Here is a 15616-nt window from a genome sequence, read left to right as displayed (position 1 = left end):
GGAGGGACAGGGACCGGCTGGAGAAGGTCCAGAGGGCTTCAAAAGTTATCAGAGGGCTGGAGCACCTCTGCTAGTGAGACAGTCTGAGAGAGCTGGGATTTTTAAGTGGAGAAGAGAAGGCTCCAGGAGGACCTTACAGCAGTCTTCTTGCTGATGATCTGGGTTGACAATAGATTATTGCCTCTGTTACTTTTGTTATTACAATATACCCTATATGAAGAATGAAGTGTTTAACCCAACATCTTATACTCCGTGCTGTATTACTACAATACACACTAAGACAATAAAATATCGATTCCCATGTTAAATCAAACTGTGTTTATAAAAACATTTCTGCTTTGAATTTCCAATTTTTTTTTCCTTAAAACCATCTGACATTTAATTTGTGTTTATAGGAGATTTAAGATATTATACTATTTGCCTTAAGTATTAGACCATGATAAGAAATGGAATGAAGGGGGGAAATTAAATTGCGCTGAAAAGCCAGTCATTAGCCTGGTTTTTAATTGATTCTTTCTTCAAAAGACTAGTCAAATTCTGATATGAACTGAGGAGAACTATTGTTATGGCTATCCATTTTGCTTAAAAGTGTCTCTTCTTTTCTTCAAACTTAGTTTTTACTTTGAAGAATTGCACTGTAGTGCAGGATGAGAAGAAATAATGTCATTTCCATCTACATATATATTTGATAAAGGTGATGTTTTATGAGATTTGAAAAAAGGAAGTGTAATTATATGGAAATGATTTGGATATGACAAAATTTGTTGTCATTCACTATGGATTACTTTGAACTTTGGATGTAGGATGGTAATTTCATAAGACAAAGTGAAAAATGCCTGGCATCAACCTTAGGATTCAAATAAAAAAAAAAAGGCCATTAGAAATATTCAAGATTGAAGTTTTAAGTTTGTCCAGTATGTGTGTAGACCTTTCTTTTCATTACATACTGACAGTCACTGTTTTTTTTAAGACTTGTCTTTTTACTTCATTGGCCTTAGGTGACTGCCACACTCTCCCAGATAATTGTTACTGCAATTGTGGAAGTGTATTACAGGTTTGATTCGGGTGACCTTTTCTTTTTCCATTCAGGCTTGTTTTTGCTTGATCTTTCTTCAGTTCTTAACTCTGCCTTTAAAATCACAGGACAGATTTGTTCAGAATATTTAAAAGTACCCAAGAATGTTATTCCCATTTTCTGTGGGATGGGGCTCTGAACAACCTGGTTTAGTGGAGAGTGTCCCTGCCTATGGCAGAGGGGCTGGGTTTAATTGATCCTAAGGTCCCTTCCAACCAAACCGTTCTGTGATTCTGGCTCCCAGGAATGGTGTTCTAAGCAAAAAGCTGATACACATTCCAGCAAGCACTGATTGCATCTTCCATTCATATTTTCAGAAATTAATATGCAAGCCCACTGGTGTATTACACTTTGGATACCAAATAAGCAGATGTGACAGTCACTAATGTAGGCCTGATACAGTTATCTTACTTTGTAGTTTTTACCTCTCCAGCTGGCCTGTGCTGAATTTCATCACAGAGGTATTTTCCTGAGGCTCTATGCAATCTTTGTGCACTGTTGCAGAGTGTGCAGCCTATGTGCTTTTAGCTTTCCTTTCTGCTTTGGGCATCCGGTGCCTAGAATGAAAAACAAGTGTCTTGATTTGTAAGTCCTAAAGGCATCTCATGACTCCATGTGATGCTAGTTTTGGAGTTCAGGTTACTGCCTTTATTCATACTCTAAAAAATTTAGGCTTGCAGGCTTTCTTCTGCAAAGATACTGGATTGCAAGTGTGAGGAGGATGCAAAAAGAATAGACAAAGATTAATCAGCAGCTGACAAGTCTTAAGAATCTGTGCTTTATTAATGATTTTTTTTTTTAAAAATACTTTAAAAAACCCAATGAAAAGTAAGTGTAATTAATGTCTATTCTCTATATTATGGGTGAAATGGGATGCTTCTTAGTGATATTTATTACTTCATCAGTCAAAATCATTATCTTTCCTTTTTGTCTGAGGCAGTCTTAAGAATTTGCTGCTGTAGTCTTCCTGGAGTCTGCAAATCGTTAAACAAATGAACAATTAATGGGTCGTGAATTTGCTGTAAAGGGGTCATCTTACTCAATGGCCAATTGAAGCTTTCAGTTCCTTCATCTGTAATTCTGCATTGAATTGCCAGTGGCCTTGCTCTTCATAGTATTATAAGTTGTCTGGAAAAAATCCTAACGCTACACAGGTGTTATGACACAAGTGTAAACAGCAGATATGGCTTAATGCCACACAATATTTCATTTCAAATGCTGTTCAATACATTTTTTGTTTATCATTAGATATTTATTCTTTTAATGCCTTCAAAATAGGTCTGTGAGGAATCTGTGCAGTCTCCTGCAGCACTTAAGAGCTTTTCAACAAGGCTAGTTATAACAGTAACCATGGTGTTTCAGTGTTGTATATGTCACTCTGCATTAAGTAAAGCTCTTGGATAAACTACTCTGGATGTTTTAGAATCAGCTCAGTATTGTTCTTGTATAACAATATTCTAAATTGTGTTCAGTTTACAGCTGTGTTATGAAACCTTTAGTTTAATTTCTAATATGTCTCTAATCTGTTATTTTATCAGATATTTTACAGACCTTTTCATACACTGCCTGTCTCCTTAATCGTTATAAAAAAAGTTGTCTCAAAAGTAAATAAATTCAGCATTTAGAATAAGCTAATGGTGTTGTACAATAGTTCTCAAGAGGATGAAAAGGTGCATACTAATTTTAGTTGATACTAATGAAGACTGGATAGCCATTTCTCCCTAGAGAGTCACTTCATTTTAGCAGCATTATTTATTCCTGCAGAGGAAGGAAAGAATCTACAGTTGAAGTGTCTAGTTTCACATTTTATTTCCCTTGTAAATTTACAAATCAAGTCATTTGTATTCAGGGCTGAAATAGTAAGCAGTGATTAGAAAAGTGGGATACAGGGTGTCTCACCTAAACTGTAATTGTGAAGTTTTGGGGTTTTTTTAATGGTTGGCTGATACCTGTTTTGGAGCAAACTCAGTTTCAGCTATAGAAGTTGCATGGATTTAGAATATCTCCAGGCTGTAACCCAGTACTTCTGCATCAGGGAGTGCAGGCACCTCAATGCAGGGCTTCTGTTTTTCTTCCTACTGGATGTCAAAATAAGATAGTGAATGTCTACCAGCAGGACTGTGTATATTGGATAAAATAATTGGTCAAGGGGCATATAGAGTTGGCTTCTGTTTTTTCCCTTAAAAGGTTGTGAAAATTATCTACCCTTACACATTTCACCATATTTTTCAACATAGAGTTCAATTTGTGCATAGCATTTGTTCTTTGAGAGTAAAGCAGATTGAATAATCTCTGCGCTGTGTTTTTTTCTTTCAGTATTGGAGAAAATAAGCTTTTTGCCTGCTCTTGGTGGAAATAAGCAAATGCTCAAAACAGAGACTTTCTCAAGCCCTTGTAGACTTCACCAAACAGTTTTGGAAGGCAAAAGCTGCAGATTTAATGGAGTGAAGAACTGAGAACTCAGAAAGTAGAGAAGCTTTTTGAATCTCTGTTCATTAAAGGTTTAAAACCAACCATTTTTTAAAGGAAGATGACTGTTTGTACCATCCTTGGGAGCATCAAAGGTTGAAGTAAGCAACTTCCTCTCAAGCCAAAGATAACTGGAAGAGGTTGGATTTAATGGTGAATTCTTGTACGTGTTAATATATTTTCTTATTTAAAAATAGAAGTAGATAGAAAGCTAAAGCAGGGAGGCTACAGTTTCTCGGTGCAGAAAAACCCCTCACAAAACTATTAAAGACTAATCCCCTTTCATCCCTCCCCACCCACTTTGTTCCTTGAGTAAGTTTTTAATGTAATTCTTATGATCCTTTATTTCCTGCCTTAGGCAATGTTATCGTTTAGAACGGACAATCATTTCTTGCCTGCTTACAAGTGTTTTTAAGTGCTGATAAGTTACCCCAGCTGTAGGCAGCAAATTAAATGATCACTAACAGGCTCAGCAACGGGAATGCACAGTGAGCAGTTCAGTATTTCACACTTTAACTCTAAATGTTTTCTGTACAGTGATTATATACTCTTCACTCTAATAAAAACCTTTGTTGTTGCAGTCTTGAGGTATTCTGTTTTGTCTTTTTAATCTTACCTGCTGAGACATGGCACACTAGAGGATTATGTTTGTAACTACTGTCTTTTTGCAAAGATTTTCACTTCTCAGTTTACTTGATGCTGGAATAATGCCACTCATGAAATGACTTTTGTGCCACATGTTGAGTTCATAATGAATCTGGTTTGTATGATCAATAATGTAATTAGCTCTTCATAAGTGTGTGGCTTTCTTCAAAGGGTGCTCTAATAGTCCTGTATTTTTTAAATAACATTTTAAGATAGGAAGACATCCTTCCCAGTTATAAAGATAAGAGGGACTGATTTGAATGTGGGGACTGAATCTGACTGGTATTTGTGAGTCAGTTTTGCTTTGTGCTTTTGTCCCTTTTTTGCCCTGTATGTGTGACTTAAGAACTGCATTACCCTAGTTGCTTGGTGCTCATGCTGTCTAGCAATACACAATGCCACGATGAGCCACAGTATCTTTAGCCCCTCTTATCTTTAGCTCACTCTTCTTTGGAGAAGAAGTAATGATCATTTTCTTGTGGTTTGTTTGTTTTTTTTCTGTCAGACTTATATATTCCTCTACTGCCTCTGTTTCGCATGAACTTGTTCTATGTACAGTGCTTTGTGGCATCTTCCGAGTATAATTCTGAGAGCCTGGCTTTCTCAGATGTTCAGAGAGAATTCTGAAAAAAAAAAAAGGTCTTTTTCGTTCTTTTAGTATGTTTCGAATGTGCATCCTACGTGCTCAGACAACTTTGGATCTTTATGAAGCAGCCACACTTCATTTGACTTGAGTTCTCGTCTCTGACCTCAGCCCTTTCAACTGTACATATTGTAGGATTTTTCATCTATTTCTTCTGAAGAAAACTTCCTGTTATTCCTGCTCAAGTCTAATTATGAAGGATATGGGCATGACCTGCTGTCTACCAGTTGACCAGACAGGCCAAGGTTGTCTCCTTATTAAAACCCAAAAGACATCATCAACTCGATCCTACAACACATCTCACTTTGCAGAGATGTTTATAAACTGTTAAATATTGACCTTTATAAGTGCATGGTTGTTCACTATGTCTTGTGTTTCGGAATTAACCTGTTCATATGCTCAACTATGCAACAGCCTATTAAAACTGTAGTCTTAAGTTATAAATGTTAACATGTGAACCCAAGTGGAATGTCATTACAATAGGTAAGGCTTAGGAAGAGCCAGACTTCACTGTAGTTCACTGTCTACTTCTTAAATGGAGAATGTCAGTCACAGAAGCAGAAAAGCTTGCTTGAATCAGTGGAAAATAGTCCAAGCAGTTGTGTTCGTATGTGTTTCAGCATGTGAAGCGACTCTGGATATATTTTCAGTGTATTTTCCAAAGAATTTTGTAAAACAGTGAGCCCTGACAAACCAGCTGGATATGTCTCTCATCCAGCTAGTGGCTTTTCTTAGGCTGATCTGCCTATTCTGTTCCTAGCTCATAGGAACCCTTATAGAATGAAGAACTGGACAGCACTGAGACTGCTACGACATACTAGATACAAGTAGATTTATACTTTAGGCCTTATCTTCTAAATACCAAGTGTTGTTTAAAATGTAAAAAAATCAATAATTTTATTTTTAATAGTCTTGTACAAAGTTCTGACTTTGTTTAGTAAAATCTAATGGCTCTTAGCACTCCATGTGGCATAATTTATTTAAAGTAAAACAGACAGTTGAAGAAAACCAAACAAGCTGGGTTGCTGAGGGGAAATAAGTTACTTGTTTTAAATGAAAGATTTTCCTTTTTTTTGGTATGTTGCCAAAATCTTTGACTTACTGGAGTTAATATGTATAATAGGTTATCTATCATGGCTTGATATTGCTGTATAATACCATGAGTGTATTATGTGTCTGTTGTCTCTAATAAATTCTGAATCCCTTGAATAACTACATAAAATTCTGTCTTGAGGAGTAAATTCTATAAGGTGAAATCCTTGTATATTTCACAAAGGTAGAACCCCAGTCAGGCGATGGTACCCATGTGAATGTCAGACAGGAGTATTACCCTGCTCTTCTACTTGTGTGAGTGCATAAACTGGGTAAACACAGCTCTGCGTGGAGTGAGGCAGTGAGCTCCATCATGTGTACTGGAGCATGGTGCAGCGTGTGGCAGGAAACCAGGCTGTACCAGGGGCGTCTGTCCTGGATTGCAAGGCAAGATGTATTCAGTTGCCATCTGTTAGAGGTGTTATCTTCTCTTAATTAGGCAGTTTTCTTTATCTCTTCCACAAACCAATCCTCCCCCCGCCAGGGGACATCTGCTGTTAATGGGCAATTGAATGTCACTGCATTACTGATAAAAGTTACAGCATCCCATTGTGAGATACTCTGCCCAGAGGGAGGAGCCAAGCATTCCTACCTGGATATAATCTTGAGTTTCTGGAATACCAGCACGGCTTTTTCTGCACTGGATTTCCCAGAGGGACAGCTGCCTCTTCCACTGCCTTTCCAGAGGAAGACTACACCTTTTTCTACAGGATCACTGCTCCAACAGAACCACACCTGACACTCCAGGAGGACTGCAGCCATAATTCCCAATTAGACTGCTGCCAACACCCTGACTAACAGGGTGTCAGGCTGTATTGTGGCTCTGTCAGTGTTGTTTCAGTTCACTGCATTGTTTATTTTATCTTTTTATTTTCTTCCCTAATAAAGAACTCTTATTCCTGCTCCCATATTTTTGCCTGAGACCCCCCCCTTAATTTCAAATTTATAACAATTTGGAGGGAGTGGATCTACATTTTTTTTTTCCATTTCAGGGGAGGCTCCTGCCCGCCTTAGCAGACACCTGTCTTTCCAAAACAAGACAGTGTCACAGAGTAACCTGTTGAAAGTCACCCTCTTAAGTCTCTCCAGGAAGCATTACAGAGCAAAATAAATAAAACAGTCAGTAATTTTGCCATGGACTTACTTTGACCAGCAGTTGTATTTCATATAACTTGAGATTAAAAGTACAATAAAACTGCCTTGTAGGTGCTTTGTTTGCCTTTCAGCATTCATCTTGGTCTCATACTGATCTTTTTTCTTACAGAATCTGTAGTGATTCTTTGGGATCAAGGGTGGGAGAAGCAAATTAAATAATTTGATTTTTCCTTCCCTAATGTAGACTGTCCTTGGTTGTTTTCAACTGCCAGTTGAAGCAATTATTGCCAAAGTAGGATTTTTCAGGAAGGCAAGGTAGGGGAATGAGAAAGATGTGAATGTGCTCTGTGTTTTTAATACAAAAGACCTCTACTTTTGGCAAGAAACATCTCTGTTCTTACAGACAGTTACCTGGTTTTGTTGTTCTTGTGTGCAATTTAAAGTAAAAAGCCTTTTGCAAGGCTTTACAGGAATAATGACTTTGGAAAAGGGAAGAAAGAACAGCGAATGGGAATTATAACACCCCCTTGAAGAGTGGGGATAGCAGAGAGAGAGGTAGTCCAAATGGCCTGCCTTTTGTAGTCAGGAGAGGTTTTACTCACAAGACCTGGTATCATCAGCAGATGGTAAAATACTGTGGTTATTAGGAAGTATCTGAAGCGCCTACATTTAAGGAGTCTTAAGGGAGTCATTGAAAACAGATTGCAGGTTGATTGTGTTAAAATAGATTTTTGTAACCTCTTCAGCTGATGTGATGATTCTTTGTAATAGTGAGGCTACTCGAAGTGTGATATTGGTGCCCTCCTGTCCTTCTGTCATTTAGATTGGACCCTTCAAGGGGGAAAGAAATTTCATTTTGGAGGATAACCAACTCCTGTTGCTTCCTGGGTATTAACAGTGAAGTGGTTCACCTGCCTGGGCTCAAACCTGAAACAGGGAGAACACTGCTTGGGGAAGAATTCATAGCTCATCTACTCACAGGCATTAATCACTACAGCTGCATGTGGGACAGTCCTTTCCAAAGGGAATTAAGCTATAGCCCAGGGAGGTACTTAAATTCCAAATAAAACATCTCTGCAATTAGAAGCTGTGCAAAACTTAAACATTTGGATTCCTTCCCGTGATAGAAGAGTGTCCCCTTCATCAGTGGTGAGGGATCACAAGGTGGCAGTTTGATCACAAGGGTCAATGTTCATAACCTGCAGTGCAGGAAAAGGTGTGAAGGTGTGGCTGAACCAGTGTGGGCAGTCTGGATAGCTCTGGACTCCTTTCTTCCATGGTCAGGCAATTCACTTTGGTCCAGCCTGTTGTCCTCACAGTGACAGTCAGATAATTCCACTTTCTTTCTCTTGCTTTGTGTTTAAATATTGACTGGATTATCTAACAGGTAAATCATACAGATACACATCCCAAAGTGACAAACAAACGACTTTGTCTCTACTTCATCTATTAAATGGGAAGATTATTTGCCACAGTCCTTTTTTTGGTGTGTCTTCTTTCACTGGGCATCAAAGGGTTTTCTCTCTAAAATCTAATTTAACATCTCTCACTGATTACAGACTAAAAAAATCTCACGTTACAAAAAAAAATGTTCTTTTTAAGTAAGTTTATTTTCTTGCACAGACGTATATGAACAGTTTTCTAGCTGAGAAGATAGGAAGTAATTAGGTGGAGTCTCTGCTTTTAAAAAACCATCCACAAATTTCTTCCCTTTGGACTTCAGGTGGGGTAACCTAAGTCCCATGTCTGGGTGCATGTATAGAGAGATGGCTGTGCATCTTGCCTACCTGATGGTGTAGCATCTTGTCCTGTGTCCTCAGGGCAGGGACAGAGCTTTTTTTGTTTTCTAGTAAATACTGGATTGTTTTTTTTTTCTCCTTACCTAGTGATGTCAGTTGTACTCACTCAGTGCTTTCAGCTGTCCTATCATTTTTCTAAAGCTGTATTTTCACTGACATACAAGTGAGAGATTTCTGATGAAAGCACAGCTGGTCTAGTAGCAGTGTCTATTCCCTGAAGTAGGCAGCTTCCATTTCAGCTTAAACTTGGAATTTTTCTCTCATTGTCTGTCCCTACTGGGAGCTATTCTTATGTAGATAACTTCCCTGATCCTGCAGTGACAGACTCAGATGCTGAGTTTTCTTACCCCAGGGCAGTGAAGGGGAGATGTTGGTGCAGTAATAGCTGTCTGAGTCATTCACCAACCTCAGGGATGAGGACTTCGCTGGCATGGCAGGAAGCTCTTTCCTTAAAGGAATGATTCAGCTGAGGTCTCTGGTCAGGTTCTGCTTTTCCACAGCTGCAAACCTTGGGACAGTGAATGAGGTCTTAAAAGCAAACTGCATGGCAGAGACCTGGCTGTGGAGACCTGTAAGACCTGTACTTTTTGAAATCCTGAATATGGCAAAAATTGGTTATATAGTTCAGAGATGTTTTGCATAGTTAATCCACAAAATTTACTAAAACCTGTAGGCGGCACATTTTCAAGGATATTGGGCAATATTGCATTTACCTTTTCCAAGTTGCAGCATGCCAGTAACAAGGTGCTCTGTGACATCTTACTCCAAACAAGGAGATGACAGGTCTCAGCTCCTGTTCTCCTTCTAACTTGACAAATGCTACTTTTGAAATCCAAACTGAGAGGCTCTGTGCTACAACCATGGCATGTTGTCCATTGGCCTTGAAGATTTTTTGCTTCTTGAACTTCCATTTCCCTCCCAAGCTCTGTAAACTCAGTGGTGCAGAACCCATTTTTAACTTGTCTCACACAGAAAGTACCATAGCTTGGGGCTTTAATTTGAGATGGATCTGGGAAGTGCCATTTTAACTTGCCAAATAGCAGTGCCATTATAACTTGCCAAATAGCAGTATGTTTTGATTGCACTTTGTGCTCAGATTTGGTTCATTGGCTTTTGTTTGTTCCATACCTTAAAGCTCAAAGGTGCCTGAAGAAATTTGCTGGAACCCCTGATCCTGTCAAACAGTGTTCTGGCAGTTCTCTCCACCATTCTATCTTAGAAAGCTCTAGAAAAAATAAGGAAAATGAATATGTTTCTGTGTTTTCATTAAATAATTAATCAATCCTACAGTTCTGTACATACACAAGTAAAACTGAACTGAAATACAGCAGGTTTTCAGCTTAAGCAAGCCATAGCTACAAGACACATTGTCAGGCCTTTTTATCAGTGTCCATGTTTCCTGCATCCATGTTGTCCAGCTTAGTGTGTTACATGTCGTAAGACATCCTAATGTTACATGTCATAAGAGATAAATTATTTCATTCAGTGAAGAGATACAGCCAGAAGGACAGCTAAAAGCTGTATGATTTTTTTTTTCCTGTTTATCACCACATGGAATGCAAATGGAGCTATACAAGAACAACTGAGAATTACATGTCCCAAGGATTATTTTCTTCTTTACAGTTTCAGATGTATAAATGAGCAAGAACAACTCATTTCAAATTCGGAAATCAGCATAAATCAGGATGCCTACAGCTCAGTCTTACATCTCTATTATGTGTGTATACAAAAGGCTTGCTTAGCATATGCTTTTCCACCATTTCATTATTTGGTTGTCCATGTTTATGTCCCTGGTCATGTACCTACTAATGGTCCTCAACAGTTTTAGTGTTGAGCCTTCTGTTCAGTCATAAAGGTTGTTGGTTTTGTTGCTCATACTGAGTTCTGTTGTAGCCATTGCCATTTTTCAGCCCTGGGGTTGGCACTGCTGCAAAGGCAGGCACAGCTGTGGTGGTCAGGTTACCAGCTGTCCTGAGTTTTGTGACTGCAGTGTCAGTCTTGAATTAGACTCTCTCTGAAGAAGCAGTCACTGAATGCTTGAATTCAGTTGCACAAAATACTGAAATGCAGGAGCATTGAGGAAGAATCTGGGGCCATTGCAGTTGCTACCACATTGACACAGATTTGGGGCAATTACCCCTATTATAATTATCCTAGATTTAAGCTGCCAGCTGTGTGCATGTTGTGATCATGTATGTTCCAGTATCTACAGGATCCTGTAGGATTCTTTACTACCCTTGGATAGCTGCTCAAGAATCTCATCTTCCCATTTGCCTTGCCAGACTAGCAGGTAAGGATCACCATCCTTAGCTTTTCATTTGGATCACGGATTAGGATTTCTAAAGGAGATTTATTCAAGGTAGATCCTCAATTTAACCACTAGACTTCCTGGACTCTAAGCATTGCTCTATGGGAGCATGGATATACCCGTTTTCCATGTTGTCTTTGTCACCCTGCCATGGCAGTCTTGGCTACCTCAGGCCATTACAAATGGCACTATGTTCTTCACTTTAGCCAAATTGGATCAAGGCCCATATGCCTGCTTTAGTACGGGCTGATCCTGAAATTACTAAATTCCACTGACAATGCTGAATAGATTTACGTGGACCATGCTGGGAACTTGAGGCAGGTATTTGTATGAAGCTGAAATACACGTGACAGTTCTGCTTTCCAGTACTGGCATGTTCCTTGCAAGAGCCAAACAGACTCTTTCCATTCCTAACTAGATGTCCTAGACATGGCAGATTTCAACAATTTTAAGAGTCAGGTCCTCCTAGTTGTCAGCAGAGAGGTTCAAGGCACTGGGCTATCTCCATCGCTAAAGGAGGTCATAGCCATGGGCACGCAGACTCTGAGCAGTGGAATTCACTGTGAGGTGTGGATTAGGTGTGCATCCAGGCTTTAACTTGTCTGACTCTATAGTCACACACGTGCTTTCCAAGAGGAGTCATAGGTACAAGAGTGTTCAGGGAAAGGGTTAATCCTATCACATTTTTATCCAGCTCGTTACCTGTGTTTCCATGAGCCTGAAAGATCTTTCCCATGGGCCCATTTTCACCAGAAATTGAGACATTCACATACAATAAAGTATAAGGAGTACAAGCCCCATCACTGAGCACCGTGATACTTTTCCCATACTCAAATGCCCATGGATGGGGCTTGGAGCAACCTGGGCTAGTGAAAGATGTCCCTGCCCATGGCAGGGGGTTGGAAAGAGATGGTCCTTAAGATTCCTTCCAACCCAAAGGATTCTGTGATTCTGTGAGAGCTATAATGAGCGGTCTTCCCCCAGAACCATAGGGGATGGTGGTGTCCCAAGAAGACAGACTGCTTTTCCCTAAATTTATTACTGGATGATGTTGCAGCAGAGAGCACCACATTCTAGAAATGCCAATTTCTCAGAAGCTGGAGCAGAGTCAAGTGTACTTCACACAACTGGGCACATCAACCAAGCTTAAATCACAGAGGAGATAATTACATGGCTCCAGAAAATCAAGTAGCTGTTCTCTTACACCCAGCTGGGGCCCTGAATCTTCCCATTGCATGCAGTTGCCACAATAGCTAGGCTTCAGATGGGCTTTCTCTGATCTCTCTTATTTACCTGCTTTCAGGTGTTTTGTGAAGCTTAAAATAGCAAATATGTTCAGTTCCTGGTAGTGGAAAGATGCCAGACAAGGCATAAATTATTAACTTTTCTAAGGTAGAGATTTGCATGAATTATGTGAAACTAAACATGAATTTCTCTTCATACTGCAGTTTTCAAACATCAGGATTTTATTGGTTATTCCCTTAGTATTTTCTTTAATTCTATAAAATCCAGCATGACTGAGGATAAGAAGGAGGATTTTTTCCTTATTAATATGTATTTGAATAATTGAAGAAATGAGGTTTACTTGAATTTGAAATAATTATGGTGAATTCCTGCTGGCACAAGAAAGGACAGACTTCATCCCAGTGCTATCAGGCTATCACACCAGCTGTTTTCCATTTCACATACATGAAGAGTTTTGCCAGTCTCCTTTAAATCCTATATATCTGGCATCAGGTATCAAGTATCCAAGTGGTTCTTATTTCATCTGATGCATCCATCTGTGTTGTCTTCTCTTGACCTTTTAAATCTGCAAGCTCTTCTGAGCAAAGATCATACCATTGCATTTGCATAGTGATTATTGCCAAAGGTCTGGAATCAATGAGTGTTCCCATAATACAAATAGTTACGGAAGAAACTAACAATCTAAGCCCAAATGACAAGGCATTTGTAAATAGCATAGCTAGATCCTGATAGTTAAATTAACTGTAAAATCAGAAGGAACACTGGATAGCTGCATAAAAGCCTGTGAAGAAAATGTGTACTTGCACATTTTCATTTTGACCATCCTGAAAATACCAGAAAAGAGAAATTAAGGTTTTGTTTTCTAATTCACAGTGAGAAGAGCTGTCAACTATTAGTTTTAAACCAAACTGTGTAAGCACACAGTAAAATCTTTTTAGTCAGATTTCTACACTGTGCTGGTGACTTCTGGTGGAGAACAAAACAGGTAATATATTCAGAGAGTTTAGTATTACACAAGATAGAGCTGTAAAGAGACATCCAAAAGTTAAGCCTGAAAAATGTTATTGTTCAGGGGGCAGTAATGCCTTCCTGTGACTGACTCCTCACCATGAAGGCATGTGCTGGATTGCAAAAGCAATTATCCAAGGTTTATTTGTAACAAAATGATGGAATGACAGAATAATTTGTGTTTAAATGGATTTTTACAGGCCATCCAGTTCCACACCCCCTGCCATGGGCAGGGACATCTTCCACCAGATCAGGTTGCTTAGAGCCCCATCCAACCTGGCCTGGGACACTCCCAGGGATGGGGCAGCCACAGCTGCTCTGGATGACCTGTGCCAGGGCCTCACCACTCTCACTGTGAAAAATTTCTTCCTAATATAGAGTCTAAATTTACCTTCTTTTAGCTTAAAAGCACTATCCCTTTTCCATTTGCTAGAGATCTAATAAAAAGTCTGCCCCCATCTTTCTTATAAGCACTCTGTAAGCTTTGTAAGTGTAATTCTGGGCCCCTCAGGGCCTGCCCGGGTGCCCAGTCAGGCCGGGGAGATCCTCGACTGACTGGTCCGCGGGGAGGGGCCGATGGCTCGTGGATAGCTCCACCAAAATAGACGAGAGGGCACTCGAGCTGCTGTAATCCTTGAGAGTTTATTGTCGGAAAGGCAGAGGGCGAGGGAAAGGCAGAGGGAGCAGGGAGACAATCACTCAAGGAGGGAGCAGACTCCGAGAACCCTGAGGGAAGGCGGGACTGGGTATATAAGAGGAAAGGAGTGGGAGTGGTTGGGGTACAAACAGTCCAATGGGGAATGGATCCAGAGGAGGAGCAAGGATGGGGTGACATACGAGGAACCAATGAGAGTATGGAGGAGGAGTAGTTATACCGAGTGAACCAATAGGGGTTACAGAGATTAAGAACTTTCTGGAATCCGGGAGTACATTAAACATTGATTGACAATAACCAGGGGAGGGTAAAACATGTGACTGACAGGTCCCTTTAGATTTCCGCTGCCTCCCAAGGGAGTGCAGGGGCCCCTCCCACAGAAAGTCTGCTCAGTGGAGCACCACCAGCACCATAAGAAAAACCGACATTATGCAGGTCCAACTGTTGAAACGCTTATTCAGTGACAGATTCCAGAGTTCTAATACCCATAATATTTTAAGGAAAAAAATATTTTCATGATCAGTACCAGTCACAGAGCAGTAATACAGTAGGATTTGTTAGAATTAGAGAATGTACAGAGAACATCCTCAAGCTGCTGCATGTCTGCATGTGCATCCACACACTGAATGCAAGGAAAGAAAAATGGGTGTCCCATTCCAAAATGGATTCCAAAATGGATTCCAAAATGAATTTGGCTTAGAGAACAGGAAGATGAGTAAAAAACATAAGCAAGGGAAGAAAATGCCTCCTAACACAGGACCAATAGCTGGACCAGGAAGCTTCAGTCTAGGAAGGAGATGAATGGAGAACAATATGAAAGAGCTCTTTAAAATCTGCAGCGCCGTGTCCAGTACAAGAAAAATAAAAACTTGCTGAGGAAGGGACTTCACTGTAAGGAGAGGCTGAGAGAGCTGGGGCTGCTCAGCCTAGAGAAGAGATGGCACAGGGTTATCTTACCCATGTGTATAAACGCCAGTGGAAAGGAATGAAGAGGAGGCTCAGACTGTTCTACATAGTGCCCAGCAGCATGAGAAGAGGTGTGGAGGTGGTCAAATTTGGGGACAGGCTGCCCACAGAAGTGTTGAAATCTCCGTCAGTGGATGTGCACAAAACCCAGCTGGACATCTGCTCCAAATGGCTCTGTTTGAGCAAAAGAGTTGGACCAGGTGGTCTCGAGAGGGTCCCTCTATCATAAGCTACTGTGAAAATCCTGAGTTGTAAGGGAAAAAAAGCAATAAAGAAGAAATTACTGTACTTTTCTTAGTGAACAGATGGTATCAAAAGGAAATTAACAAGACAAAGGCTGGAAACAAATAAAAGAACTTTTTACACCGTGCATAATTGAACTATGGAGCTCTTTATCATAGTGTTTGTGGATGCTAAATAGCAATTAGATAAATGCATGGAAGAAACATTCATCAAGGTCAGTTAAATGCAGTATTACCCACAATTCATGGATTTCCTACATCTACAAGTTATTGGAAGCTGAGAGAATAAACAGGAAAATATTCATATATTCTTACCAAAGTAATCTCACTCTTCTGTTGACTTTTGTTACCTGTCACAGTTAAGGACATGATAT

At 39.8% G+C, this 15616-nt stretch overlaps 1 protein-coding gene across 2 annotated transcripts in view; it reads left to right on the top strand.

Annotated features, from left to right (window-relative positions):
- The window catches only part of PIK3C3 (phosphatidylinositol 3-kinase catalytic subunit type 3), a 67888-nt gene extending 63755 nt beyond the window's left edge, over positions 1–4133 (top strand). For both annotated transcript variants that reach the window (XM_053931659.1, XM_053931658.1), the window contains one exon: positions 3392–4133. In XM_053931659.1, the coding sequence (XP_053787634.1) occupies positions 3392–3406 (15 nt within the window). In that variant the 3' untranslated portion in view covers positions 3407–4133. The remainder of the gene's footprint in view (positions 1–3391) is intronic.
- Positions 4134–15616: the final 11483 nt, after the last annotated feature.

The sequence above is a fragment of the Vidua chalybeata genome, chromosome Z, assembly GCF_026979565.1.
Source record: "Vidua chalybeata isolate OUT-0048 chromosome Z, bVidCha1 merged haplotype, whole genome shotgun sequence".
Lineage (NCBI taxonomy): Eukaryota > Metazoa > Chordata > Aves > Passeriformes > Viduidae > Vidua > Vidua chalybeata.
This window is presented reverse-complemented; position numbering and strand designations above follow the sequence as displayed.